General features: G+C 43.1%; 5 protein-coding genes and 1 long non-coding RNA gene across 14 annotated transcripts; 3 read left to right on the top strand and 3 right to left on the bottom strand.

Moving 5' to 3' along the window:
- Positions 1–10: 10 nt before the first annotated feature.
- LOC100845153 (paramyosin) lies at positions 11–6,843 on the bottom strand. Of its 8 annotated transcripts, none has more exons than XM_024458019.1 (7): positions 6,413–6,843; positions 5,419–5,623; positions 4,768–5,122; positions 4,365–4,382; positions 2,299–4,237; positions 1,715–1,921; positions 11–572 (listed from the first exon to the last, which is right to left on the bottom strand). In XM_024458019.1, the coding sequence occupies exons 3-7, from the start codon at positions 5,097–5,099 to the stop codon at positions 276–278; spliced, it is 2,793 nt and encodes a 930-aa protein (XP_024313787.1). In that variant the 5' UTR covers positions 5,100–5,122; positions 5,419–5,623; positions 6,413–6,843; the 3' UTR covers positions 11–275. The 8 variants fall into 8 exon arrangements, with proteins under 8 accessions (XP_024313787.1, XP_024313786.1, XP_024313790.1 ...); XM_024458018.1 differs by having other exon boundaries at positions 4,768–5,119; XM_024458022.1 differs by having other exon boundaries at positions 11–563; positions 4,768–5,119.
- Positions 6,844–9,278: 2,435 nt separating this feature from the next.
- Positions 9,279–10,204, bottom strand: LOC100842376. The gene is made up of 2 exons (XM_003557974.4): positions 10,021–10,204; positions 9,279–9,931 (listed from the first exon to the last, which is right to left on the bottom strand). Exon 2 carries the CDS (start codon positions 9,899–9,901, stop codon positions 9,572–9,574), a length of 330 nt encoding a protein of 109 aa, XP_003558022.1. The 5' UTR covers positions 9,902–9,931; positions 10,021–10,204; the 3' UTR covers positions 9,279–9,571.
- Positions 10,205–11,070: 866 nt separating this feature from the next.
- Positions 11,071–16,189, top strand: LOC100842067 (14 kDa zinc-binding protein). The gene is made up of 5 exons (XM_003557973.4): positions 11,071–11,236; positions 12,319–12,376; positions 15,492–15,581; positions 15,683–15,800; positions 15,893–16,189. Exons 1-5 carry the CDS (start codon positions 11,181–11,183, stop codon positions 15,958–15,960), a joined length of 390 nt encoding a protein of 129 aa, XP_003558021.1. The 5' UTR covers positions 11,071–11,180; the 3' UTR covers positions 15,961–16,189.
- On the top strand, positions 12,383–15,072 carry LOC112269915. Its single transcript, XR_002962171.1, has 2 exons — positions 12,383–14,513; positions 14,594–15,072. It is a non-coding gene; the product is annotated as an uncharacterized LOC112269915 (long non-coding RNA).
- Positions 16,190–18,125: 1,936 nt separating the features above from the next.
- LOC100841464 lies at positions 18,126–21,919 on the top strand. Of its 2 annotated transcripts, XM_024456985.1 has the most exons (11): positions 18,126–18,380; positions 18,530–18,705; positions 18,781–18,885; positions 18,994–19,050; positions 19,141–19,221; positions 19,858–19,892; positions 20,024–20,113; positions 20,216–20,372; positions 20,491–20,667; positions 20,819–21,436; positions 21,524–21,919. In XM_024456985.1, the coding sequence occupies exons 1-9, from the start codon at positions 18,254–18,256 to the stop codon at positions 20,605–20,607; spliced, it is 945 nt and encodes a 314-aa protein (XP_024312753.1). In that variant the 5' UTR covers positions 18,126–18,253; the 3' UTR covers positions 20,608–20,667; positions 20,819–21,436; positions 21,524–21,919. The 2 variants fall into 2 exon arrangements, with proteins under 2 accessions (XP_024312753.1, XP_024312752.1); XM_024456984.1 differs by lacking the exon at positions 21,524–21,919 and having other exon boundaries at positions 18,127–18,380; positions 20,491–20,743; positions 20,819–21,461.
- LOC100841768 (ABSCISIC ACID-INSENSITIVE 5-like protein 2) lies at positions 20,780–24,106 on the bottom strand. Its single transcript, XM_003557972.4, has 3 exons — positions 23,127–24,106; positions 22,935–23,006; positions 20,780–21,119 (listed from the first exon to the last, which is right to left on the bottom strand). Exons 1-3 carry the CDS (start codon positions 23,658–23,660, stop codon positions 21,039–21,041), a joined length of 687 nt encoding a protein of 228 aa, XP_003558020.1. The 5' UTR covers positions 23,661–24,106; the 3' UTR covers positions 20,780–21,038.
- Positions 24,107–27,898: the final 3,792 nt, after the last annotated feature.

Raw genomic sequence — 27,898 nt, 5'->3', positions numbered from 1 at the left:
AACCAGTATCTCTTTGAGCATGCTCGTTTTAGAAAACCGCCTGCACCGAATCCTTTTCATCTAGAACAATGACATTTAGACCATAAGCAGTACTCTAAAACTAAAAGGGAGCAGCAACAAAACACAGTGCATGATATAAACAAAATGGGTAGGAGTAGGAGCATATCCAAGTCCACCGGCCTATTCGGTAACAGACAATGTTGTAGCTGAACTGTGCTCAAAAGGAGGAAAATACTATATGAGAATCCAACTTATCTAAAAATATACATGCAAAATTACTCCATGTCAAACTGCTTCATTGACCGGGGACTGCAGATAATGTCGAATGGCCTGTCGACACTGTCCCGTAATATGGAAATCTCACCCTCGCGAAGCAGTATCTCGCCTTCCTTAAGCTGTATATCTTCTTCAAGCGATTTGATCTTCTGCTTTAACGAGGCAACATCGTTTTGCCACGCACTAACAGTGTTCCGCAAATGCTTTGTTTCCTGCCACAAGGCATCCCTCTCACTGCTTGCAGATTTAAGTGTGCACCGGAGAGCAGTCAACTCTTTTGCAGATTCCTGAAAATCCTGTCGGATCTGATTAATTCTCTCGTCTTTCTTCAGAACCCGCGAGTTGTAAACAATTAAAGTGTAGGCAACATGCACAAGCATATTATATCAGATGCTTAATGGTTATCGATGACACAATATTAGAAATGGATTTGCTATGACTTCAGATTTTTCTGCAATTTTATTGACCAGAGCTTCCAAGCTCTTCCTTTCTATGGAGTACTATTCACTAACTGAAGCACTGAACAACACGTTGAGAAATGGCATTGTACATGAAGCGCTGAAAGAGTGGAGGTTTCATGTGATGTATATAGCTAAGAAAAACTTCAGAGGGATTAGAAAACAGTGTAGCTCTAATGCATTTCATTGCGCGCCCCTTTTAGACGGGAGTGGATTTGCTAGGTATGTAGCTAAACTACCATCAGCTGATGTTAGATCTTGTTCTGCACCCTATGGATTTGAGTCAACTGTTTTTCAGCTACATATGAGCCAACTTAATCACAGTAGTAGATTAATTAGTGCCACAAATAGTAAACATGTATGTGATCCCTTTTTACCTATCTGAGTCTACACACTGGTAATGAATTTGATAACCTCGTATGCACATCATGTTAATAAAGATAAAATACAAGACCCAACTAAAATAGGATGCAGATAAATATTAGTGAGTACACATCAGAGATATAAGAGATTGTGGGATGGGGATACTACATATCTACAACTATGATTATTTTATAATTTCAAAGCAAGCACATAAATCCAAAACGTGCATTTATGATCCTAGATACATATTTTGGCACCCCCAAAGTTTCTTCTAAGTTTTATGTAGTAGCAACAACTTTGAAGAAAAAGAGCAATCGCCCCTAAACTCCTTGCTCTTCGCCTACCTTTTTTTAATGCTCTTGTAGGGAGTCTGTATCAAGCCACATATGGTACCCCAATGCATTGTGGATTGTTGCAAAGGGTCGACTAGGTGTGTAGATGAATATTTTCACATAAGGTACAGATAACAGAACTTATTATCTGCTGAAATGCGATCAGCTCATGATCTAGCAATATAGCAGGTGGTGGTGCACTCTGAACAACTTTAACAAGGGAGAAGTACTGAAATCTTATTTCAAGTTTGTTTGGGTAAAGGGGAGGAGAGGATGTAAGGTTACTTGAAGTTCCAAATTCTTGGACTTGTGGGTGATGCAACATAATTCATCCTGAGCTCTTTGGATCTCGTTTTGCATGACATCTTGGATCCGCACTAAAGATGCTAGTTCTGAGTGCAATTGCTCAATGTCCAGTTCCTTTGACATTAGCTTCTCCTTTAGTACTCTGTTGACCATAGCTTCTTCTTTCAGCTTAATTTCGAAGTCATCCTGCATTGCATGCAGAACAAAAATAAGAAAGGTTCGGTTTGGTTTGAGCTTCTGCTGCTATCTTCAGCGGTTGTACAAATATTCTATGGTAAGTTCAAAGAAAATGGTGTACTTATTTCAGCAACATAGCTTCACACTTAGCATATTTAATACTCCCTCCGTCCCATATTAAGTGACTCAAATTTGCCCAGATATGGATGTATCTATACCCAAAAAGCGTCTAGATACATGTAATATTTCGTCACTTAATATGGGACGGAGGGAGTATATTATTGAGAAATTTATTTTCATGTTGTTCTCTAAAGCAGCATCATAAATTCACTGAACAACTCTTACACTTTACTCGAGAACATCGAGATTCAAAGGAAGTTACATACCCTAGATACTTTGCCCTGTCTCAGCGGTATACTGTCCACACTCTCTTCTTGATTGTGCTTTTCGACCAACGCAGACTTTATTTTCCTCAGACTAAGTGTTAAATTACCAATTCCTTCTTTTATGTTCTGGTGCTTCAAAGTGTATTCAATGGATGACAATCCATCAACACTGCCAATATGTTCACTTTTAGATTTGATCAAGTTTAGCAGCTTGGCACAAAGCTGACTACTAACATCAAGTAATGATAAACCTTGCATCTGCAAGTTGTCCACTCTAGCATGAAGCTCTTGATCGAGATGAAGTGTAGAAAGACTTAATCCATTCCCACTCTTCTGTAGACGATTTAAAATCTCAATGTTCTCTTGACTAAGAGACTCCACTTCAAGAGTACAGGTCTGAATTTCTTTTCTCAGCTTTTGCTCAACTCCAGCAAGTCTCAAAAGTTCCATTTGCATCCTGTTGATGCTTTCACTACTTCCAAAAGATTCCTTTTCTAATTCAATACTCAATCCTTGTCTCAGGCCAGTTATTGTCTTCTCCTGCTCATTAGATGCCCTTTGTAACCTTGCAATCACCTTGTGTAATGCCCTAGTTTCTTCTTCCTTGGACTTTAAGCACTCATGGAATTGGTCCCTTTCCTCTGCAGCTTTTGTAAAGCTGTCATTCAACTCTACGGAGGAGCTGTAAAGACTTCCATACTCATTCTTAACTTTTCCCAGCTCATCATTCAATTGTTTGTTTTGAAGTGCCAAACCTGCAATCCTGTTAGAAGCATCAACTCTATTTGATTCCAGCGAAGTAACTTCTCTCTGAAATGACACATTCTGCTCTGCTAGCTCCCTTACTCTATCCCTTAGTCTCTGTTCTTCGGATTGAAACCTTGTCAGTTTGGCCGACCAATCACTTGACCTTCTGTCCAACTCCCTTTCCAAGATAGTTTGTGCATCACTTTTCTCATTCTCCAGTCTTCTAGTTCTAGTGTCTAATTCTACCTTATATTGCTTATACTGTTCTTTGGCCGCAAACCGTTCTGTAAGACGTGCCTTAATCTGCGAAGACAGCTCGAGTGCCAGTTCTCTTTTGTCTTCAATCAAACTCTGAACCAGTTGCAACACAGCAGGTGAGTTCAGTCTCTTATCCCTGAGCATGTTAAGCTCACTCGCTTCTTCAGAAGAGACCATAAAGCACGCATCCAAATCCTTAGCTCTTCTAAGCAACTTTTCATCAGTGTCATCTTCCAAGTTCTTGTCATGAAAACCAGGAGACCCATCATAACGACAAGTATCGGCAACAAAGTATCTTGAGGCAGTTCCTAAAAAAGGATCCATTGATGAGCCATAGAAGTATGCAGGTTGCAGATCTCGTGACTCCTCATAGATATCTTCCATTGTAGCCATGCTTTGTGATCTGCAATCCTCTGAGTGTGCAAAATTATCAGAAGATCCTTCAAATAGTGTCATGTCATTTTCATCTGTACCACACATAGATGTGGCCTTCCAAGTGCCCTTTGTCCTTTCTTGACCAAGTTGATGGTGGCAAGCATCATTCCTGTTGATGTCCAAGTAATTCTCGAATATTTCTTTGCAAGATTTTGGTGAAGATGGAGCTGTAGAATGGGGCCGAGGTGGCCGTCCACGTCCCAAATAAGGAGCTGCAGTTCTGATGGAGAATGTTTCCTGATGTCTCTCATTTACTCTGTTCGCTTCTTGCTCCCCATCAATGTACAGATCTAGCACTTCATTCTTATCCGGTAAATCGGTCAACCTAGCAGGTCTGCATTTTAATGCAACAGGGGAGCTAAGAGGAGAGTGTCCTGTTGATGAGCATGAGTAGCATCTTGAACGTGGTGAATTGGTTTCCTGTACTCCATGTGCTTTTGGAACATTAACCATGTATTCATCTATATTAGGGTGTCTTTCTTGTGAGCATGCGTAGCACCTGCAGACAGCAACAGGCTTCTAGGAATAAAATGCAGGTATAAATGCACATAATTGTATGATGACTGTCTTAACAACAATGTCATGACCAACATGAGTTTTCTTCAGAAAATGAGATGGCTTTGTACCTGCAGATTATGTTCAGACTTCAGACCCGCCAAAAATTGTAAACTAACTGTGAATTTTCTGTAGAACAAATTCTCAGGAGCCCATTAGTGGCTCACATGAGCAATCGATTTACATGCAGAAGAGGCACGTGCATTTAAAGTAGAACTTTTGCGGCAGTACAACTGATGACATATAGCCAGACTAATACAACCTGATTTCAGTTTGCTTTCATTTCACTAATGCATTGAATTTCAAAATAGCATTCTTATGCCACTTGCAAATGTATTGCTAAAAAATAATTTATGGTGATTCCTCATTTTTTGTAAATAGGGAGTGATAACGTGATGCAATATAATTCCAGAACTGATGTCGCTCCATTAACTCATAAAAGAAGTGCCAAGAATAGGTAATTGAGCGACTTACTCAACATCAGCAACATGACGAGGCCCTTCAGAATTATTAAACGCAGAACATGGAATATCGCCTGAAAAGCTCCTTGTCCGTTCATTTAAGGAACGATCGATGGCTGAGGATGTAAATGACAGGCATCTCCTGAGCTGCGGATTGGGAGATTCATCGCTCCTCAGTTCTCCACAACGGTTTCTTGACCACAGTGCCGTTGTATCAGTAGAATGGGAGGGACCGTTAGTCCCAACCTCATCCATTTTGTTCTCATTCCTTTTATCATGTCCTGGGGCTGGTTTGCCGTTCCCGGCATTGTTTGTGAATGAGCGGAATGGAAAGAATCTTCTCATCTTCCGAAATGCCTAATAATCTGCTGCATGGAAAAACATTAGGGCCAGAAAAATAGTGGAATTTGATCTAGATCAAAGAATAGCAATGCTGGTAATAATAGTCCAAGCTTGGAACAGTAGCTGTTCAAAATAGTTAGCAGATTGACTGGCATGTTAAGACAACTGAATGTGACTGGGTACGAACGAATCTAGAAGGCACCGCAAGTTTTTTTTAATCAAATGAAAAAGTTAGGTAACTTGAGCAACTTCGTTACAATTCTCTGTCTGCCACTGATAACATTTGATTCAAGAAAATGGTCGAACAGTCTGAGATGCTCACAGCTTGCTCAGTGGACAGTTCGATCATTCTCTGGGGCCTGGACAGTGGAGGAACTTCGCTCACAGCTTGCTGCAACCACTTGGTTCCCAGATGCTCTGCGTGCTTCAGTCTGAGATGCTGCACAACAATCATGCTTATCTTCCTCTGTAGCTTATCTTTCTGTAGCTTCGCTCTGGATTTGTATCCGCTAAACTGCCTGTGGTGACTGAATATTGTCTATCAGACGTGGTCTCATCAATAAAATGGGGCCGGGGGGCAACCCCTATTTTTCTATAAAAAAATGGTCGAACAGTTGCAAACATAGATTAAGATGGGCCGACAGACTCAGACTATCCCACAAGAATCAGGAGAAAATAACAGAGCCTAATTAAATCTTCAGTGAGACTGACTAAACTTAGCAGCAGCAACACCAAGCATAAAACCATATCTGGAAATGTTGTTCAATTAAAACTAGAAACCTGAGCTGACTAAGAAAATGCTCTTCCCAAAAATTAGTAGTTCGCAAATCGAGGGATCATAAGGAATTTACAGTGCAAGGAATAACCAAGACAATATATTGTACTATTACAACTCGGTAAATAACTTGTAACCACTCGCTCTGCATCAGTGCCATGACTCCACCAAGTCAGCAACAGTTCAACATCATAGTATACAAAATTGAATGGCTGGGCGGGCTAGGCTATCGATTTATTGGAAAAATCAACTCAACAACCAATGTTACTGAACATCCAACAAAGATTGAAACGTGCATACACGTGTAACACATCCATTATATTGTTTTTAGGGATAAAGGAGCCTTGCCCCCGGTTTCATTAAGGAACAGAACAACACAAGTTTTAGAGATTCGATCCAGGGAATGTAAAGCATTCGATCCATAGCAATTAGCAAACCATGCTACCGATCATACAGCTACTAAGTCACTCTGTAACTCGCTAATCGGCACCTACCGTACTGAGAAAATTAAGAAACTAAGGATGCCGGACTTGGCACCTACCTGGGAGAGAATTGTCGAGGATTTGCCGATTCAGGAGGCTGGTGGTCGCCGTAGGGAGTGCAGAAGCGCGGAAGCGCTCGGGCAGGCGATGACCTGACCGGAATACCTAGGTCTATAACAGGCCGCAAGGTTGCCGTCGGGGAGGCACCGGGCCGGCGGAGGCTGGAGGCACTACTGGCGGGCCCGGCCCCGGCGTCACCGACCTGTGGAGAAAGGGCAGCAGAGCACACGAGAGGAGTGCACTAGCCTGCAAGTCTGCAACCGCCGAGATGGCGAGATGGTAGGATTGAACTGGGAATAAATTGCGCTAATTGAATTTCGTGGGAGCGGAATTCTGGGGAACCAAAGGATTTGGAACGGGGCTGAGGGAGGGAGGATGATGGGAATCGTGGCCTCGTGGGGGCGGCGGCGGCGGCCAGAATCCAAGTTGTGGTGGGGCTCGCGGAAGAAGGCCGTTGGCTGCTGCTTTTTGAAATTAGGCCCTTCTCTCGATCTTTTCATTACTTTTCAAATTGGTCGATTAAAACGAATAATTTCCAAATCTCCGTCGTCAGAGAGCACGGGAGCACAGATCGGAGCACGAGATCGTCTGCCTACAGTATGCATCATCAACGTTGATTGTTCTCGAGTCAGTCTAGGATGGTTCGAAAGATAACTTCCATCCATGTTCTCTACAGATCAATACTCTATGTTCCCACACGATAGGTTGTCTTAATGTTGCGTTATCCCAAGTAGTTAATTTTATGAAGAAAAAATTCATTAAGATTCAAGAAGAACTAAAAAAAAAATTTGTTGCAAATTTTATGAGAAAATCAACTGAAATTGTCAGCTTTGAGCCATATCCTGTAGAATTTTCATACGTGTTTACAACTAGTTTCATTTCGGTATTTCCACGATGGTTTCGAAGCATCAACAACAATAGAGTCGTTGACTCTCCACGCCATCTAGAGTCAGGACAAAATAATGCATACAATGGGTTGCATCTTTAGACTTGATATAGATGTGATTTGTTAAGATTAAATGCGATGATGTACAATGATAAATAGTTCAACTGTTAGCTGGCTCTTAGTCGACTCTTGGCTAAGAATTTGACTCTTCACAAAAAAATCACTTCTCTTCTCTCTTATGTTTCTCTTTGGTCCACATCAGCAATTTTAAATAGATAGAATTCCATATTTGCCACTCAAATTGTGCCCATATGTCCAAATGCCACTCAAAATTTCCTTGGTCCAAATTGGCCACTCAAATTTTGTACAGGTTACAAATATGTCACTACCGTTAGTTGACCGCTATTTGACCGTTAAGTAAGAGATAAAAGGACAATTTTGCTCCTAGGTAATATGTTGATTTCCTTTACAACAAAATACTTATTTCAGAGAACTTATAATTTCATATTTTTAAGATGTCAGTAACACACTTATCGGAGTAAATTTCAGCAAAAATTTGAAATGAATAGTAGTGATTTTGGCATAAAAAGTTGAAATGAGTGATAATGATTACTGGCTCCTCATGGTGCCATGTCATCTTCTCTTCCCGATACAATTTTTTTAGAACTTTCGCTACAGTCGCACGCACGTCCTGTGTCCGCTCTCTTGCGCCATGGGCAGTTCAGCTGCAATATGGTCCATTCAACACTTCGTTCAGGCTGTGGGCCCTTAGCAACTCCACGATTGGCACATGATTGCCCTGAGATTTACTAGACCATGTGGCTGCCTAATTAGTGCAGATTGGTTTCTCCAGTGATTCATCAATCATGACCCCGCTGCAAATGTGGACCCAAGGGTATTTGGGTCAATATGAAAAAATTGATAATTGGTCATCTCTTATTTAATGGTCAACGAGCGGTCAACTAACGGTAGTGGCATATTTGTACCCTATGCAAAATTTCAGTGGCAAATTTGGAACAAAAAAATTATGAGTGGCATTTGGGCATATGGGCAAAATTTGAGTGTCAAATATGGAATTCTCTCTTTTAAATAAGAATCGACATTTGTGGATGCCCTCACAATAGGTATCTAACATGTATTTTGGTGGATTTTGTGATAGATTCGTCAAGATTTACCATATTTCATGATGGTTTAAGAAAATAAAAAGCATGTTCCAACATAATTCAAAATGGCCCAAACGAAACAAAAATGTAAATCCAAGGGGTTGCTGGAACCGACTTAAAGTCTCATGATCACGTCTAAGGTGGGTTCACTAAAAAAACGAATTAAATACAACGGGCACTGTCCTCTCTTGAAATAGATCTACTCGAACCAAATATTCCTCCCTCGCGATACATTTACTCGAATTTTTCATGCAATGTAGCTTGTAAAAAGAGTTATGTTAAAACAACAGTCTATACATATCGATTATCATATAATATAACCCTGAGAGTAAGTAAACTAATCACGTTGCCTCACAGGGGACAATCTTTTTTTGGTCATGCAACTAGGGGAGAAATCAGATCCATATTGTCCGAAGAACCAACCGATCAAAAGACTTCAGATGGTATTGGGTAAATCGGACGGTCGTCGTTTGGCATTTTCCAACCGTATCCGAGATTATCCGTAAATTGATCGGATAATAGCTTGGCACTTTCCGGATAGCTGCCACATATAGTCATGTTTGATCCCAAAAGATCATGTGTGACCTTATTCAACAAGAATTAGGCATGCTAGTCAAATATGGATTTTGGTGGAGGCTTAAATTTGACTACTAATAAGAGAGAGAACAAGGTCCTATAAATGATATTCAAATTTGGCATTATTCACCTGTATATTTATCTTTTTAATTCTTCTCAAATGCATTTGAGTTTTGACTTGAAATATTGCGCGTTTGTAGAGCATCACACCTCTCTGAGGTATGGTATTTTACAAAAATATGTTAAAACTTTAACATAATTTTTATTGTTTGCATATCTTGCTCCGATTTCATCCCCACATACAACGGTTTACTTTATTTACACAACTTGGAAAAGACAAAGCCCTCCTCTATTCTACGAGAAATGAAAAGAAGCGAATAAGCATCGAAACCTCAGACCAAGCCTATGAAACGGACAGAGCAAAAGCGGTCCACGATGAAATGACGTTGGAGATTTACACTAGGCAAACGTGCAACCAAACAACACGGTACATATTTCCTCCTGCGAAGGAAGCACACGTTGCCTCTCGCCCTTCACGACGCCTTCTCCTGGTCCGTGGACGAGATCTCCTCCTGCGCCTCGTCTTGCTTCGCGTCGGCGTCGGCCGTGGATTGCGGGTGCGGCGCGCCGCCGAGGTGGGACGCGTTCTGGCGGTGGTGCTTGCAGCGGAAGGAGCCCGGGTGCGTGGTGGGCGCGCACACGCACGAGTGGGCCGCGGGCCTGCCTCCCGGGCCGGCGTAGCCGAAGAGCGAGTCGTTGGACCACGACTTCCTCATGCCGCTCAGGCCCTGCAGCTTCGGCGCCTGCGCGTACCGGTACGCGCGCCGCTCGCTCCCCGTCATCACCGGGCTGTCGCCGTCCATGCCCCTGCTGCTCTCTGCCTGCCTCGCTCTCTGGTTATACGAGAAGAAGAGTTAGAAACTCAAAGATCAAAGCCAAGTCGAGAGATATCATAAACTGATGAACATGTCGTCGATCGTACCTGAGGGCTGGAGTTTGCCGGCCGGCAGATGTTGAAGTTGAAGGAAGAAAGGGGGGACTCGAATATCAGCGGCTATCTCTTGAAAATCTCCAAAACTGGAACAAACAATGGGGAATCCCCTTATAAATAAGCGAAGGCGCGGAACGAGCAAGGGAGCGGCATATGGCACGTCGGCTTTCGGCCGTGGCCTCTGGTTGTTGACTCATCGAAACAAAAAGAGAATGACCTTTCAAAACAAACCAGCCGTTTCGTTGGACCGTGCGATTGACCATCGGCCACATGGCTATCATCGATCCAGGTAGCACCATGAGAAACTTCTACCGATGTCGATTAGTGCTATCTTTTTTCTTTGAGAAATCTCGATTTATGTCGATTAGTACTATCATCGTAGTACAATATTACTGGAGAGGGCAGATGTCGAAGAAATAAATAAAATCACGCGAGGGCAAGTAAACTAATCGCATGGCCATACTACTAACACCGTATCTAAACTTTAGCTAGAGCCTTCTCGTTGTGCCGTTCTGGAAGGCAAGGAAAGCACCAAGTTAGCCAACGCACGCATGTCTTGTTGGCCAACTTCACGGCTGCTTCCGTTCCTGGGTCGTTGTATCTTTGAATCCATCTGAAAGCATAACGCAATCGATAGGACATTCTAAGATTCTCCGGGCTCCACATAGCCCGGCATTTCAAGGACGGTAGGTAGCAAGCACCCTTTGACTAGCCTGCCTGGGCGAACTTGTGAATTGTGAATGCTTGATTAACAACGTATACATCGGAGATTAATCGACTATGTATGCTTCCTCTTGATGCAACATATTAGTAATTCTGAACGAAAAAAACACAACATATTCTGCTCATAATAGGATTTTATTAGCAAGTGAATGAGCAGGTGTGCAGGATGTTGCTGCTGCGCTTCTTCTCCTATTTTGTGTTTTTTTAGATTAACTCCTCCTATTTTGCGTTCTTTCTCTTCGAATTGAAGTTTTGAATTACAAGAGCAAAACTGGTATGTAGGCCATTTATTTATAGTCACGCACTCGAAGAGCACGCTTTCTTCTTCACTTGGCGTAATCATAAGAGTGCTCCGTGCTCTTTATCTACGGAACTCCAGGAGGGAGACGACTCGAGCAGGTCGATCGATCCTTTCCTCAGTCCTCGCCATGGCGTCGGAGAAAGATGCGGCGCTCGCCGCCGTGCCCAACGACAACCCCACCATGTGAGTCTCCTGCACTCATCTCTCTTCCTATCGGAAAACCCGTCCGTTGGTGAGTACGAGATAGAAACCCTAGCCGCCTCCCGAGCCGCTCCTGGGGCGACTCAGGAGGCACTCCCCCGGCGCCACTCCACTCGAGCACTCCGGCCGCCTATCTCCTCGCCGCCGACGATGGTGGACACCATGGCCGGCAGCCGGCAGCGGAGGGCCTCCCAGCGACGCCCCACCTCTTCCCATTCCATCTCTCCCCCCGCTTCGCCTAGCCCCTAGGGTCGCCTGCCGCCGCTCCTGCTCAGGCACTCGCCAGCCTGTTGGGGAGCCTCGCCGCCCCGCTTGCAGGCAGCGGTTAGGTCCTGCTGCCTTCACCTTCACCAAGCAATTGATTCTTATCCCGTCCATCCCATCTCCTCGTAGCCTTCACCTTCACCCCCTCCTGTCCTCCTCTCCATGCAGGCAGGAGCTTGCACAAAGAAAACCGGGTTTTGTTTAAGCACTGGTGCTTGTGTTCTATAGGACAGGTGCTTAATTAGGCACCTCTAGTACAGAAATAAGCACTGGTGCTTGAGAATAAACCGGTCTAATTTTGTAGCACTACCTTAAGCACCTTGCATTGAACATGCTCTAACGGACTAGGGTACAGCCATACATGATTCATTCTCATGTATTATGCTGATGGACTACTGCTAACAAATGCTCTCTAATAAAGTTGATGGGCATCACTCCTATTGTGCTGATTGACTACTGCTCGTATAGGAAATATTTTTGTGTTTGCTACTGGATGCTTAGCAACTGTAATGCCAATCCTGACCAAACTTGTAATCTCCACATCACTATGAAGAATATCCTCTCAAAGTTTGGATTAGCAGTAACTAATTTGTTGATGAGGGATAGGAACATGGCATGGGATGGGCCTGTGAGACTTGAGAGATAGTGTTATTAATAATTGGAGTGCTAGTTATTTCTCAGTGCAGCTGAATAGGTCGAGTATTGCCTAATATGTGAAAAGCTGTGCATTTAAAATATGTGCTGGTGAAGCAAAGCCTTTGAGCAGTTGAATCTTTTTCTGAAATTTATTGCATGTGCAGATTCGACAAGATCATCAAAAAGGAGATACCTTCCACTGTGGTGTATGAGGATGAGAAGGTACTGTGTTTCTCTATATTCAATTAGGCTGAACAAAATTTTCGTGATGACTTGAGTACTTGCTGGTTCGCCCTACTACTATATGCAAAAACTCCACAGTGAAACTGAGATAGACTAGCTGAATGACCATGCGCTGCTACTTAAATAAGAAAATTCCAATCCTGTGGTGTATCAGTCTCCGTACATGTATTTGTAATTATGTACACAAAAACTGACTCTTAAACAAGATGGTGGAAATCATGAATAGTGGCCCCACCTATTTGAAAGTTCCTTTTGATGGAAAGGAGGTGACATGGCAGGTGGACCATTGCCACCAACTCTATGTGGTAGAGAGATGCACACACATTAAGTTCACTATGGAGAAGGGCATTTGTTATAGAGATGCAATTGGGCTGCACAATCCCTTGAAGAACTTGGGTTGTGATGCATTTTCTGTTAAAGGTCTACACACAGTGGTTTTAGACACTAGAACGGTTTAAGTTAGTTGATGAACTAGAGCACTAGACAAATAAGCAGTTCCAGCTATATTGCTGTCACTACTTACTAGTGTTGTTAAAGCCACTATTGGTCTGCAGGTACCAACAGTTGGACTTAACAATGTAATTAAGTCTCAGGCCCTGTTCGGATTACCTCTAATCCAGTGCATCAATCTGTAAAATATTTCAGCCAAGCTGGAAACTGGCGTTTGGATGACCAGTATTGGGCCAGTAAATTTCTGTTGTTTTGGTACATACATCTGTTACTAAGTGATGAGGGACTCCTGTTTCCTCTTGCTGCGAGCAGACGAAGCAATGACACGTCACCTGAGATATCAACACCATTACATCTCACCAGAATATTGCCCGCTCTCCTCATACTTTGCTGCCACATCATCCTGTTCCATCTTCCCTCTGCCGCTGCCTCTTGCATAGATCTGCCGTGCTCCCATCACTTTCTGGTTTCTCGATCGCCATTGCTGCACCCTCAACTTCCCATGCCAGCTTCCCTGCCGCTTGCTGCCCTGTCCATGTTGACTGGACTTTCTCCTGACCTTGGCAAGTTTTGTTTCCCCTGTTTTTGTATCCTGTTTCCTTGATATCCTCTCATGTGCTCCACCTGAAAGTGTTGGAAGCTTGCTTAGTGCTCCTCTAGAACTTTGGATGACTTGTTATCTTTAGATGTTTTCTTAGAAATGCCATTTCAGTGTAGTTCATTAGTTTGGTTTTGTTGAGCTCAGTTGTGGTTGTGTTAGGCCCAAAACAGTCATCCATTTGGGTTTGTTCTATGTATTGAAGGTTGACGGTGATCTTTGATCGTGCGAAATTTTGTTCATGTTTTCTTGTATTCAAGTTTGACAGTGATCTTGATTGTGCGAAATTTATTCCTTTTTTCTTAGATTGATCTCATAGAACAAAATGCAGCAATAGGGAGAAAATTGATTTTATAGAAATAAATAGCAACACAAAATCGATATGTACATGGAATCTAATGTACTAAAAAAGACGCTCATCGGTTCAATGGTTACCTTGAAACCGTTGTAAAGGTAGCCTGAAGCTTTGAACCGCATGCTTAGAGAGCTCGTGCTGATAATGTATGATACCAATATCAAAAGGTGTTATCCAGAGATCGTGATTCGTAAACAAGTAGTAGATCAAGCACTTAGACACAAGATATAGGCATATACTATGTTCTTTTTCTGGATTTCTTTCTCATGAGTACAAAATCTTCAAAATGCCTGGAATAACCGGAGGCCACCATCTATTTATAGACCACTGCATTGGGATAGGGTTTAGTAATTGATCATATGGGCCCTACAGAGCACAGTGTTGGCCAGTCAACTTGAATGGATTTCATAACAATAACAATTTGTAAAACTTTGGCGTCTGCAAGAGTCTGGCCCTAGAAAAGTTCATCTCATTCCTTCTGTTGTCTTGCTATTCCTGCCAAAGCAATTGACACTCTGCGCGGACAAATAGAACACATGGTCAACTCTGGGCCATGATAACTAGCACCTGCATCCTAACCTCATCGTCATCTCCTCTAACAACAGCAAGAATCGCAACACCTTCATCTTCCTTCTCTGTACATACTCTATGCCTCCTCTTCTTGTTACAATCAATTTGAGAGGAGGCTCTGTACAGCAGAAAGGCAGGCTAAGGTAATCTGCAGGGCCTCATGAAGCTCCGTTTGCGTCCAATTGTATAGGCACTCACTAGAGCAACCTAATTGTGGGGGCAGATTGCTTGCTGAAATTACAGAAGAATAATGTGGTTCTATACAAATTGGTCCTCGGGAAGACAAGTGTAGATTGGAGGGAATAGGCCTGTGGTAGCTGTCAATGGTGGTCCACCAATGTTTTGGCAGGAGCCGTGAGGGACAACAGAGTGAGCATACAATAGCAGAGGAGGATGAAAGCAAGATCGAGCAAGTAGTAGTAGACCCAGTGGAGGCCACGCAGAACATCAAATATAGTGGACCTGTGATGCAGCAGCTGGGAGCCATTGCCTGTGGCACAGCAAGGAAAGGCCAAGCATGGTGCACGCAGTGGCTACATTAGACAAGCAAGAGAGGAAGGAGAAACTATGCGTGGGCCTCTGATGAGGAGGCCACAAGGGCACGGTCAGCATGCCATGTAAATGGTCAGCGCAACTGCAGATAGGTATGGACATTTACCGGTACCCTTAGCAAGTTTAGGGAGTTGATTGTGCGTTTAAGAGTAAAAAAGACTAAACAGAGTGCACATTGCAACTTAAAGTACGGTGGTTGTATTTTGCTCTTTGTATTATACCATTTTAGTTCTTCTTCCAGTCAATCCATGCAAGCAATGAATTTGACAATGGCATTCTTTGGACAGCCTTACGCTAACAGAAAGTCATAGTTCTATTTGTCAATGACTAGGGTATAATACTATTAGGGTATGACATGTACTACCAAACTGCATGTTCAAAGTAAACGTTTTTCTTGATTGAATACTCCTTGTTGCGTTGCGAATGCTTAAAACCTTGACTTCATCAATCTTATATTCTTGCTTAAACCTTGGCTTCGTTAATCTTATAATACTCTTATTTGTTTGAATCAACATTATGCTTGAACCTATACTTATAAAATAGATGTGAACCATGGGTTTATTTTCCAGGTTCTTGCTTTCAGAGACATAAATCCTCAAGCTCCAATCCACATCATAATCATTCCCAAAGTCAGGGATGGATTAACTGGCCTTTCAAAGGTAATGTTCAACTGCTCTTCAATTATCACCAATTTACTGTTTCCAATTTAGTCCAACTGTCTTTGAAAGTAACATGAATGTCATTGTAATCACGTGCCCAGGCAGAAGAGAGGCATGTAGAGATACTCGGCTCCCTCCTCTATGTCGCAAAGGTTATCGCAAAGCAGGAAGGACTTGAGGATGGCTATCGTATTGTCATCAACGATGGCCCTAGTGGATGTATGCCCCATTTCATTGTGCTTATGTGCCCTTAGATTGAAACATCTATTGTTAACACTTTCCCATCGGGGACATGACATCTTTATTTGCAGGCCAATCTGTTTACCATATCCATGTCCATCTCCTCGGAGGCAGGCAGATGAACTGGCCACCAGGCTAAGAAGCCCCTGCTTGTAGATCGGTCTTCATGGCAAGGATGTCCGTTGCATCCCTATTGAATAATTCCTGTAATCGACATAACAGTTAGTGCCCTGAACTTGTGATCTACCTATGGAATTGCTGAAATCATCCTGGTGTGACGTGGACATGAAAATTAAACTTGGATCAACTGGTCCCTTTATCATTGTATCGTGTTCTTACTAATAAGTCTGATATTTCCTTGTTGGGTAGTTGTAGTTACCCGCGTTAAGAAAATCACTGTGATTGCATGACAGGTCATTAATAGGGCGCGAACGTCCAGCCGTTAGCGCATCGGCGCGTACGGTAGCCTCTGCGGGCAAAACAACAGCTTGTTGCATGCTTGAGAATCAGCCGGTAGCATGCATCGTCATGCATGCATGTATATTAAGCAAAAGTCCATTGGTTTAAAATGTTTTAACTCTTAAACCGTGAAGTTAATTTAAGATCTGTCTGCACGGTTGATTTTTTTCTCGGCAAGACTTTTGAAACTAGATCCCATGTCAGTATATTTAGACAACCAATTTTTTGGTCCTAAAAGTTGCCGTTCAATATTCTATGAAGTCAACACTTTATTATTAACAAATTACCACGTGGCAACATTTATATAAAATATAGTGGCAATTTGTGTATCAAAAATACCATCTGATAATATGTAAAGTCACTATCCAATAATATATGAAGTTCCCACCCTATAGTAACATATTATCATGTGGCATATTTTATATAAAATATAGTGGCCATTTGTGTATCAAAAGAACCATCCAATAATATGTAAAGTCACCACCTAATAATATATGCCACATAGTAACATATTATCATGTGGTGACTTTATACAAAATACGGTGGTCGCTTTGTGCATTAAAGGTAGCATCTAATAATATGCAAAGTCACCACCCAATAATATAGGAAGTTGCCATCCTATTAGTAACATATTATCATGTGGCAACTTTATATAAAATATGGCGGCAATTTGTGTATCAAAGGTATCATACGATAACATGTAAAGTCACCAACCAATAATATATGAAGTTGTCATCCTATTATTAATTAATTACCATGCCGAAACTTCATATAAAATAGGATGACGAGTTGTGCGTCAAAGTTGTCATCCGATAATATGTAAAGCTGCCGTACGTCTACTACTTAATATATGAAATACTACCGTTTTAGTAATAAATTAGCACGTGGTAACTTTTCTGAAGAAAGCGTAGTAACTTGTGTATTACGGCATGGTAACAAAAGAGTCGAAATAATTTTTTGACAAAATATATTGAGGTGAGATCTATTTTTGAAGTTTTCAATGATACGAAGTCAACGGTGAAAATGAACTGTGAAATCAGACAAACGATTTACTCTACAAACATTTCGAGACTTTAAAATAACCTAACTTAAAAAAAAGTAAGAGTACATGCAAAGAACCAGTGCATGCGCTGCTAAAACTCATCAGTCCACGCATGCCAGACTGGCCAGCTCAACACAATTCCTGACTAACAAACGGAGAAAAAAATGCATGCAAGCCACTAGCGTGCAGCAGGAGCAGCAGACAGGATGTCGCAATACCGCTCGAGCGCGTCGCGCAGCCCGGCGAGAGCGCGAACGTGCGCGCAACATATTTTCGGCGGCACTTATGTATGCATGATGCATATGCCTGTCTGTTGCATAGCCAAATGAATCTGCTGGGCCGCTGGTGTGTGCTCTCCCGTGTCACAATAGTCTGTATGGCATTACGGTGAATCATTTGGCAGGATTTTTCGGGCCATGTGTCTTCGTCGGGAGCTACTTCGTCTGATTCTAAATTCTTGACTCAAATTTGACCAAATATAAATATATCTATTCTTAAAAAACGTAAAGATACATGTAATATTTCGACAACAATTTATGATCGGGAAGATTACTGTATAAAAAAGGCTGAATCTGCCTAATCGAAGGGCAGCACCCCAAGTATCTATGGAACGGTTTTCGAATGATAAACGGGGAAGAGATCCGAAACCCAGAGGCAAATCATGGATAATGGATTCGGGGCAAATCGGGAAAGTTAACCCCGTGGGCCGTGGTATAAAGACTGTATCACGTAGGGCGGTCCTCCTGTCCACTTGGGCCAGACGGACTGGTGACTGGTGAGACGCCTGAAACGGAGACGGTCGGACGGAGATATTTCTGCAGGTTGCGACTTCAGGATTGTGTCATTCTATCTTCCCCAGAGCTCATGCGCCTCTCCTCTCTCTCTCTCTCTCTCTCCCCACAGAGCCTTGCAATAGGTACGTTGTGTTGCCATGGCCGGGCTCCCCGGCCTTCGTTGCTGCGGTGTCGCCACCAGCGGGTCGCTTCCTGCTATCGGCCATGCCCACCGCCCTCGCAGTCCTCCGCGCGCCCCTGCTCTCCGCTACTCGTCTCTCCGAGGTACGCACCCTGAGAGCTCCATTTGAGTGGCAAATAATTGACGGCTCAGTCCGCACGGTTCCGATTAGAGTTAATTTTCTGCATTGGGCCTGGATTACTCTGTTTTCTCTGTGCGTTGACCCTGCAACTTGTGCTATTGCTGCTCGTAGCTGGTGACGGTCTCGGGGAGGATGTCATGCGCATGTTCCTTGAGGATAGGCAAACGAATGGGGATTTCATCTCAAAAGTCGCTGACATGGTTCTGAAGAGAAATGACACAGGTCTTCATACGTCAGATGCTACTGTGGACCAAGAAAATGCTGCAGATGTTGCACAATCTGAAGATGTAAGCTATGCCGGTTAAGCCTGCAGCGTTATCTGATCTTGCAAACCATAATTGGTGGAGGCATTGGGACTGCAGGTCCGGGAAGATGTTATGAGTGAGGGAGTCTTGAGACTTGAGGCGAATGGAGATTTGGTGTCCGCTGAGAGCAGCCTTACAGCAAGGAGGAGGCGTTCTGCTATGGTCTGTCTTGGTGGTGTTTCGGGATTTCTACTCTTCATTATTTCTACTTGTGACCGTATTGTTGTGGAGCTAACTGATAGATGGGAATGTCGTTGCAAATGGTGACAGGATAGGCAGAATGAGAGCGACAAAAGGAAGGAATTCAATCTTCTGAGATATGAAGCAGTAATTTTTATTTCAAATGTTTTATCTTCTGATGCATTTATTAGGAAAAAAAAATCATATCCAACTGCTAATGCTAGTCATCTCTCACAGATTAAGGATGAACTGTTGCTCCTGACCACAGGAATTGGAGCTGCTTGCACTATATATTGTGCCCTAGTCTTCTCTCTGGAGGTATTTAGATTCTGAACAATATGATAGACATCAAATTAGATGCGTGCTTTTGTTTTAACCATAAATAATTAAATAGTTTCATGTGACCGTGGGTCACAATTAAGTACTCTCCCGTTTCACTCACAATTTTCCAGAATCAGCCAATTTGAACATTGAAATGGGATAATAATTATCTCCAATCTACCAGTAGATAACTATCATGTTTTAGGTTAAATCTGTGTCAACATAATTGTCTCAAGTGTTGCTCTAATAATATAATTGCGCCAAGTGCTCTATCTGAGCATCATGCAGTTTATTGCTTCTTTTGAATCACCGACTTTACCCAATATAAGGGGCCGCATAAAAAATGTGCATTGGTATGTGGGCATGAACATAGGACATTGGGAACAATCTCGGCATCTAATGGCCATCTAGCCACCAAGTCAAGACAATAAGCTAATAAGCTCTCTTAGGACAAAATGCTCACATATTTTGTCAAAGGGACTATGATCTTTACTTTTATATGATCCGATAAGTCAATGAATGGAGAATAGTTTAACTCTACTTGAATATTAGCAACTGATTCATCAAATAGTATTGGTGAATGGTGATGAATATGCGACTGAATTTTTACATTCTGAATTTCTGATTGAACAGGCTGGTATCAGTTATGCTTTTGGAGTTGCTTTCAGGTAAGCTAACTATGCTTCCTGTACAACTTATGATTTCAATGTTCATGTCTCCTCTCTAAAAATAAAGTTGTAACTTGTGTTTCGATGGTCAAAGAAGTACTGCAAACCTAACCACTCACATTATGACGCAGTTGCTTGTATCTTCAACTTCTGTATCGCCGTGCAGATAGCCTGTCAAAAGAAGATGTTCCAGAAGTTTTTCTGAAGAAGAGAGTTAAGAAGTATGTTTGGAAATGTCTCTGTCTGTAACCTGTACTCTCTCTCTTCTGTCAGTCATGTTCTGACTGTTTTGTCTATTATTGTTGTACATGTGCAAATGCTAGAATTGGAATTCGGAGCGAGGATTTGAAGAATACAATAGAGAAGACACTGGGTGGCTCTGTATTTGTTCTTTCATCCCCAAGGCTTATAATTCCTGCTGTGATTTTTGGACTGTCATCTTTGTCAAGTCACTTTCATAATACCATTTTAAATTTTGAGGTAAAGTATAGCTTGTTGCTATTATAGATCCGATTGAACTGATGGTGCATATGTCAGATATATGTTGACTCATGAATATGCGATATAAGTTCCTGAATGGCTGTTTCTTTTTATGCAGCTTGTTCCAGGGATGATGGGGTTCTTTGCATACAAGGCTGCAGCTTTGGTACAAGTATACAGAGATAACGATGATCTTAGATTGATACTCCCCGATGAAGATGCTGACTACAGTTGAAATTTTATCAGCGAGAGATTTTGTTCACCTGGTTTTTGATAAATTAAAGACCACAGTGATGTATAGCTTATGCTTCAGTTCTAGTAATATCTTCTATTTTCTGAAGGATGATAAATAATCAGTTTACGCCTGCTAGGTTAGCATTTGTTTTTCTCATTTGGGAGAATGATAAAAACATTACAGCTTATCGAGGATGCTCTTGCAATCACAGGCCGCAGAAAGCAGTACCCCAGTTGGAAGAAAGGCAGGATTGCGGCCACCACAGCTAGCCACAGGGCAGGAGTACAATGCTTGTGCAGCAACCAGCAATTGCCACACACAACCCAAGCAAGTCGGAAACTGCATAGACGGACTCTTACTAGCTAAGTACTCAGTCAGTTACAACTTGAACCACCTTAATGCCAGGCGGTTTAGCACTGCTATTAACATGATCAGAAGCTGGCGGAGTTCCTCCGCCGGAGCTGGTTCTTCGGCTCCTCTTGTGGCACGTAGTGCACTACCGGTTCAAACGCCTACAGCAAACAGAAAAATACACAAGCGCTGCGTCAGCTCTGCAAAATGTAAGGTTAAAATGGGTACTCAGGAGTCATGGGGCATCGAGATATGAAAATAATTCAATGGCGAAGCATGTCTCAGAGGCAAATGTCTAGTACTAGTTCGTCGTTCGATCCCTGGGAAGTCAAAAAGAATACAGTTCACCAGTCACTCGCCCAGCTCTCTCTCGTAAACGGAGCATCGAAATTTCCAAATGATGCTTGCATGCTATTCAGATTGCCCTGCATGTGGAAAAAGCATTTGTACGATTGCCCTATAAAGTGCCAAGAAAAAGGTTCTAGTTTCTATCTTTTGTTCAACTTTACAGTACCACGGAGGTTATTTTTTTCTGTTCCTGAATGCTTGTTTGATCTTCTTTTAGTTTTCAAGTCAGCGAGGCCATCGTTTCGCATCCCCAAGAAATGCAAAGTGGGACACAAATCTCACCTATCGGGGAGGCTGTCACTTGCAGAGCTTTACATACATGCTGTCTTCAGATTTCATGACATGGCCATAGAAAGGAGCACAATGCAAGTAGAGAAAACCACACAAAAAAATGACAAAGAGAGAGGTGCAACACAATTCGAGGTAGATGTGCAGATATTGCTGGTACATGGGTAGTAGTAAATTTGGCACATCAAAGCTGAAACTGATGGGTAAATAATATATATTTTGGGCATGGAGGTCGAAGCTTATCTTAGTAAGCAGTACTCCGCTACAATAGTACTATGATGCTGACGGCATGGTAAATTGGTAATGAAGGAAAAGGAACTGAGCTAGCAGACAATGAGATAAACCTCCCTAAAGCCCTAATTTAGTCCATCCTATGAGTAAAAAAACTCATCATTTAGTCTAGTAAATTAGTGATGCCTGTTCAGCGTCCAGTCAGCAGGCATTAGGCATTGACTATTGTGCTAAGTGCTAACAGGAGGTGAGATAGAAAATGGTTGATCCTCCACCCTGTCATCCATTGATGATCAGCAAATGCAGCATGTAGCTCATCTTTTTATCCAAGATTTCTTTTCTAAAAAATAAAACAACTTTGTAACCATACATTTCGGAAGGTAGCTTTTGTAGGGTGAAAGTAATTTAAATTAAAGGAAAGGAGATATTTTTTGCTCGATGAAGTAAGAATTACGTTAAGGAAAGGACAAGATCGTGGTTAAAGAAAAAGAGATACTGGTAATTTTCTGTGCAAGAAGATGCATATGAAAAAGGCTGGAAGGCGATTTGATTGGGCAGAACTTTATGGTCCATCCAACATCTGACATCCTCTGATAACCACTACAGAGCGAAGCCAATCAAACGCGGACAGCGAAAGAAACACAAGGGTCGTCAGCAAGAGCAGACCCTATACATGCATCAGCAGCACGAAAAGAGAAGTAAAAAAAATGTTGGGAATGAACGGTTAATGAATTCACTAGTACCAGCGACGACTGACCACCCGGTGCATTATCTCATTCACTAGTGGCCGGCACAAGCCAAATTGTTCCGATTTTTCGGCCCGCAGTAACTCACTCTGGCAACTTAACAAAGTAAGCAAAAGACAGACATGTGTTTTTGTCGTTTCTTAATGTGTCTGAAATCTTTAAGCATTAGCAGTTGAGTGGCATGAGAGGCCTACGTGTGTATAGTAGCTGTGTGTTAGCCTTGTCCTATGTTGGGAAATTAAGCGAGTTTAGACAGCATATGGTAAATCGGAAGCGAGTAATTAAGCCTAGTAACTTCATAAAACAAGTGTGATTCAGTTCATACTTTGGTAAAGTATGATTAATCAACAGGAGGAGTAGTACCTTGTAACTCCTGAGCAGCTCGTTCTCCTCCTCCAGCCGAGAGATCTTGTTCTCGAGCTCGTTCGTGTAGGCCTGCAAATAATAAACAGCCAGCAAATCCAAGTTTTACACCTTCTTCAACAAATGCGCGAGAGATTTGGTTGGGGGTTGAAGAGGAGCACGAGACGGTCTCGAGGGGTGAGGAGGACCCACCTGCTTCCTGGCGCGCGACCTCGCCGCCGACTCCCGGTTCTTGATCATCCGCTTCTTCCGCCGCTCCACCGTCTTCTCCCCCGGGCCGCCGAGGCCCGCTTCCGCGGCCCGCTTCCGCCCGTTTAACGGCGGGGGCCCGTCGTGGTACAGGAGCGCGTCCAGCACCGGCTCGGCGCCCACGCCCAGCGGCCGCGGCAGGGGACGCCCCACGCTGTGGCGCTGCTGCTGCTGCCCCCCCTTGGCCGGGGCCGGCGGGGGAGGATTGTACTGCTCGGCCCAGCGCGCGTCGCTGACTGACTTGGACAGGAAGTCCTCCAGCGTCATCTGGCCCGGCGCCGGCGGCAGCGCCCGCCCGCCGCCGCTCTGGATGTCCCGCCACACCTCGTCCGCCGTCTTCCTGGCGGAGCCCGCCGTGCGGAGGAGGTCGTCGAGGTTGACGCCGTGCAGCTGGCCCTCCACCTCGCTCAGCGTCAGGCTGCACACCGAGCCCTGCCGAGAGATGGCCCCGCCGGACGACATTGCCTGAGTTCCCATTCACTCCCACCGCTCACCGCCGGCACTCTCTACTCACTTATTAGCCGCCACACAAGCAAGCACCTGCGAGAAACGCAAGCGCACACTCGCATGGCAACACGGAGAGATGCCCGGCCGGGAAAGCAGGTGTGACTGACTGTCCGCTCCTCACACTTGTGCTCCTTCTTCCCCCTTGTATAGAGCTGTGATTGTAGGAGAGGCCAGCGAGGGAGGTAGAAGAAGAAGAAGGAGCAAGAATTTAGGATTCCACAAAGGGGGTGATGGGCTTGGGCCAATGGGGGCAGACAGGCGATGCCTCAAGTTGGGAAGAATCCAAAAAGCGGGGGCGAGGAGAGACACCGGAGCGAGCGATGAGTGAGCGTGAGGAGACGAACCAAAAGAGCTCCTGGCTTTTTTAGCAGCAAGGCCAAGGTTCCTGGCTTTGCTTTCAATTCCATTTCCTTCCCCTTTTCGAATTTTATTTGTGGTGGTTGCTGCTGCAGTCTCTGCAGGCTAGTGACGGCGACCTGGCAAAAGAGATCAGGTACCTCCCGGGGCCGGGGCCCCGCGAAACAGCCCCCGTTCCGTTTCCGGAGGCACGGAAGGAAATAATTCACCGGCGATTTCTGACCTAGCAAATAGTAAACGATACGGCAGAGACATTATTGTTTCTCTCAAAGTAACATTCCGAGGCTCCGAGCAGCAGAGCCGAAAGTAGCGAAAGATTCAGGGGCGAATCTGTGTGTGAATATAGCACTTGTGTGAACCTCAATACCTTCTGGTACAATGTTTGACCTTAAGGGAAACAAACGTGGTGTCTGTTGCAATGCAACTGTTGGTATGCCGAGCTTCTTCAATTATACGGGGACGGAGGGCGGTAAATGATTGGCTACCGAAACATGTTGGCTGCAACATTTTGAGCGGATGAACTTGCCGAGTCATATGACAGTTTTATGGATTGTTCAGCAACGACAATAAGTTTGATTTGTTAAGATCTTCTTTTGTGGATCTCCTCCATTAGAGCTGCAGTAAGCAGAATCCACATATAAGGCTCAGAATCAGCTCAGTTTTAGATATGCCTCTTGAAAAAAAGAGAGTTCAAATTCAAATACCACTAAAATTCTAAGATAGTTCCAGTATGCCGCAACAGATAATTGGCACTCATTATTTTCCATGTTAACCAAGTACCCTTATGCTCCTGCTTTTCTCTCGACCCCCCTCGGTTGTCCCCTTGTATTTTTCATCTTAAAATTGTCGAAACTACCATGATGACATGTCATGGTTATGGCCTCAAAATTGCCATGATGACTCGGTTCTTTTTTTTTTTGCACAAACATATTGGCTCAAGGCCAAAAAAGGAAAATGGTGCCAGCTTGAGATGATGACATGGCAATTATGTGGCCAAAACCATGGTATGTCGACACAAATACCACTTTGGATGGGATGGGCGATCGTTGGTGTTCTGTTTTGCCAGTTAGAGAATGAGAAGTATAAAAAAAGTTTAGAAGCATTTGCGTACTTTTCGATAAATTAAGTGACAAAAAAAATACTTTTTGTAAAAAACATGCCTACACACACGTTTATTACTGCACCTTGTAAGAGTTCCAAACATATAAATCAGCAGAAAATGCAAAACCGTGTTTTTAGTACCCACTGTCTTCTAGTGGGAACCTAACTTCCGAAGTGTCATGTTTAGAGCAGTTGCAAAATTTGAGCAATATGTTTGAAACTGAAAAAATTCTCAATGATATCTAGAGAATCGATAGAAGGAGCAATATTAGCAAGGACATAAACAAAATCGGCAAAGTAATTGTTGTGTTTCTTGGCAGGAATATGGCGTCTACCGAGAAGGAAGCTGAATTGTGCAAGTGTGAAACATTCTTTAAGGTCTTATCGCCTTCAGGTCGACGTTTAGAATCCCTAACCCTAACAAACTTGCAAGTGAGAGAAGGGTTGCGAACTGATGTTGCTTAACCAGGCCAGGTGCGTCATTTTTTCTTGCAGTGAAAGGAACTGTCCGTATTTTTTAGATAGGTATATATTGATTGTTCGGTATTTCTACCACAGTAACTACTTTATGTAAAAAAACTACTTCGTACAGTAATTATTTTCTCGTTCAAAATGGAACCGCGAGGTCTGAGAGCATGTCGGTTTGTCAACCGTCAGAAGAGAAAAAGGCGTGATAGCACTGGTGCACGTTGTAGTGCACCAAAGACGTACACTGACTAGGATATGACAGAAATGTTATCGGTCGTTGCATAAATTAAGGAGGAAAATGAAACGAAGACGGTCGCTATCTTTCATCGTAAAAGATATTATCACAGTGTGCCGTCAATTTCGGTGTGATTAGGGCGAAAGCGAAGTAAAATATACCGGCAGCATTATTATCTCGATTCTCGACACACGTGAAAGTTTTGCCGTGGCAAACAATTTTCGCTGCGATGATGATAGATGCCGTATTAAACGCTCCGGCACCGGCCCAAATAAGCAGAGAGTTGCTGGTAAGCGTATGTTCCGCAGGATAACAAGGTACTTTGACTTTGCTCGTTAATGCAGGAGTAAGTCAAAAATTTAAAATTGGCTTGCCTCGCTTAACTCGAGAGCTAAGTCGTCACACATGTAAATAGCAAAATATATACTTCCTCCATCCAACAAAAGATGTCTCAAATTTATTAAAATTTGGATGTATCTAGACATGACTTAGTATATAAATGCATTTAAATTTAGTCAAAATTAAAACCTTTGTTGGACGGAGGAATAACTATATAGTCAAGTTTCACACTAAAAGCGGATAAACGCAGCTATTGTGTATGTGGGTGAAAACGGGACAACAACTCCAGATATCTCGGATTTGCATCACGTTGAAAGGCCCCTTTCATGGTTTTAATTCTTCACATCACGTCGAGAGGCCATTTTCATGGTTTTTATTCTTCCAACAAACCAATTGTGTCCATCTTCTTTGTAACGTAAATTAACGGCAAAAGTAGTATTCGTTCAGAAGTGTACTAATACTGATGTCTAAATATGACTTGTATTTATCGACGAGATTTAGTATGTACCGCTATTTTCTGCACATCTTTTGTGCCTACTAATGGTGATTTTTCTGACGAAAAGAAGAAGTGAAGAAACACCGAAGAGTGACCCTCTCGGTGAACGGGTTATCTCTCCCTTCTTTTCTCCGGTGATCCCGTCCCTTCCGTTTCAAAAGCTAACTAAGTCACTGAATTTTCACAAGCAGCGTACTCCATTTCTGTAGTAAGTGTTGCCCCGCTTACGTTTATTCAATTAGGTGTGTTATATACACACCAGGTACACTACAAGGCTTTTTGGCAAATGAGATGGAGTGCGCGAGCATCATATAGTTTCATCATTGGAAGGTCACCACACAAAAACAAAATTCCATTCACCACCAACGTATAGGATTCGGGTCTTTCAAAAACATATAGGATCCGGATTGTTATGCCTCTCTTAGTTCCTTTTATGATGTCAGCTTCACTTTCCGTCTAGTGTCGTTTAAAAAGCATTGATTTATCCCGATTCACATGGAAAAGTCGTGGATCGAGAGGATTAGAACAATACAACTAAAAATTATATAGTGTTGCGTGCCAATATGGAGTTTAATCGTACTTACCAAGAGTGACATATTGCTCTCCTGCCCCCCTTATATATTTCCCTTGCTCTTATGGTGCTGTTGCTGTGGACAACGTTGTATTTCTGATATTTTCATAATGAAAATGGGAGATATCCCGGGTGAAAGTCGTACTTACCAAGCTGTTGTATATATGGTAATCCGTCTTCGATGTGTACGGTCAGTGAGCCAGTGTGTCATGTTGATCTGACAATGGCGCCACCTAACCGGATGGGGATAAACCGTTAAAAGGAAAAGTGAAACAAAGATAATTCTTTGAATGGGGTACCTTTTGAGATTTTCACTAGCCTGGGTAAAAGGTGTGTCCTGGAATTGAAGCTGGGGACAAATTGCCTTTTCTTCAATTGTAAGGTCAAATTATTACATGCTAACAAAAAAATCTTCTGGGCTGGGGGGCGGGCGGCCCCCCGAACTACATGTAGCTTCGTTGGTGCCACAACCTCAACAACTGCATCGTTGGAGGTGTGTGAGTCATGATTGCGCCAGTGTGCATCCGATGGCTTCAAGCGTAGTCAGTTTGGTCATTCCTTCGACCAACCCGCCAGGCAGACGATCGAAGGAAAGCTCTAGTCCGATCCTGCTAATGGTACTAGAAGCTCCACGAACTTCG

Source organism: Brachypodium distachyon, chromosome 1 (assembly GCF_000005505.3).
Source record: "Brachypodium distachyon strain Bd21 chromosome 1, Brachypodium_distachyon_v3.0, whole genome shotgun sequence".
Lineage (NCBI taxonomy): Eukaryota > Viridiplantae > Streptophyta > Magnoliopsida > Poales > Poaceae > Brachypodium > Brachypodium distachyon.
The sequence above is the reverse complement of the archived record's forward strand: the minus strand, read 5'-3'. Positions and strand labels throughout refer to the sequence as shown.

Coding starts and splice junctions, on each gene's coding strand:
- LOC100845153 (XM_024458019.1), bottom strand. CDS start 5,099: ATGAGAAGATTCTTTCCATTCCGCTCATTCACAAACAATGCCGGGAAC. Junction 1,922..2,298: donor GACAGGGCAAAGTATCTAGG/GTATGTAACTTC, acceptor CATGCAATGCAG/GATGACTTCGAAATTAAGCT. Junction 573..1,714: donor CCAAGAATTTGGAACTTCAA/GTAACCTTACAT, acceptor CAGATCCGACAG/GATTTTCAGGAATCTGCAAA.
- LOC100842376 (XM_003557974.4), bottom strand. CDS start 9,901: ATGGACGGCGACAGCCCGGTGATGACGGGGAGCGAGCGGCGCGCGTAC.
- LOC100842067 (XM_003557973.4), top strand. CDS start 11,181: ATGGCGTCGGAGAAAGATGCGGCGCTCGCCGCCGTGCCCAACGACAAC. Junction 11,237..12,318: donor CCCAACGACAACCCCACCAT/GTGAGTCTCCTG, acceptor TTGCATGTGCAG/ATTCGACAAGATCATCAAAA. Junction 12,377..15,491: donor TGGTGTATGAGGATGAGAAG/GTACTGTGTTTC, acceptor TTTATTTTCCAG/GTTCTTGCTTTCAGAGACAT.
- LOC100841464 (XM_024456985.1), top strand. CDS start 18,254: ATGGCCGGGCTCCCCGGCCTTCGTTGCTGCGGTGTCGCCACCAGCGGG. Junction 18,381..18,529: donor CCGCTACTCGTCTCTCCGAG/GTACGCACCCTG, acceptor TGCTGCTCGTAG/CTGGTGACGGTCTCGGGGAG. Junction 19,893..20,023: donor GCTTTTGGAGTTGCTTTCAG/GTAAGCTAACTA, acceptor ATTATGACGCAG/TTGCTTGTATCTTCAACTTC.
- LOC100841768 (XM_003557972.4), bottom strand. CDS start 23,660: ATGGGAACTCAGGCAATGTCGTCCGGCGGGGCCATCTCTCGGCAGGGC. Junction 23,007..23,126: donor GGTCGCGCGCCAGGAAGCAG/GTGGGTCCTCCT, acceptor TATTATTTGCAG/GCCTACACGAACGAGCTCGA. Junction 21,120..22,934: donor AGCTGCTCAGGAGTTACAAG/GTACTACTCCTC, acceptor TGTTTGCTGTAG/GCGTTTGAACCGGTAGTGCA.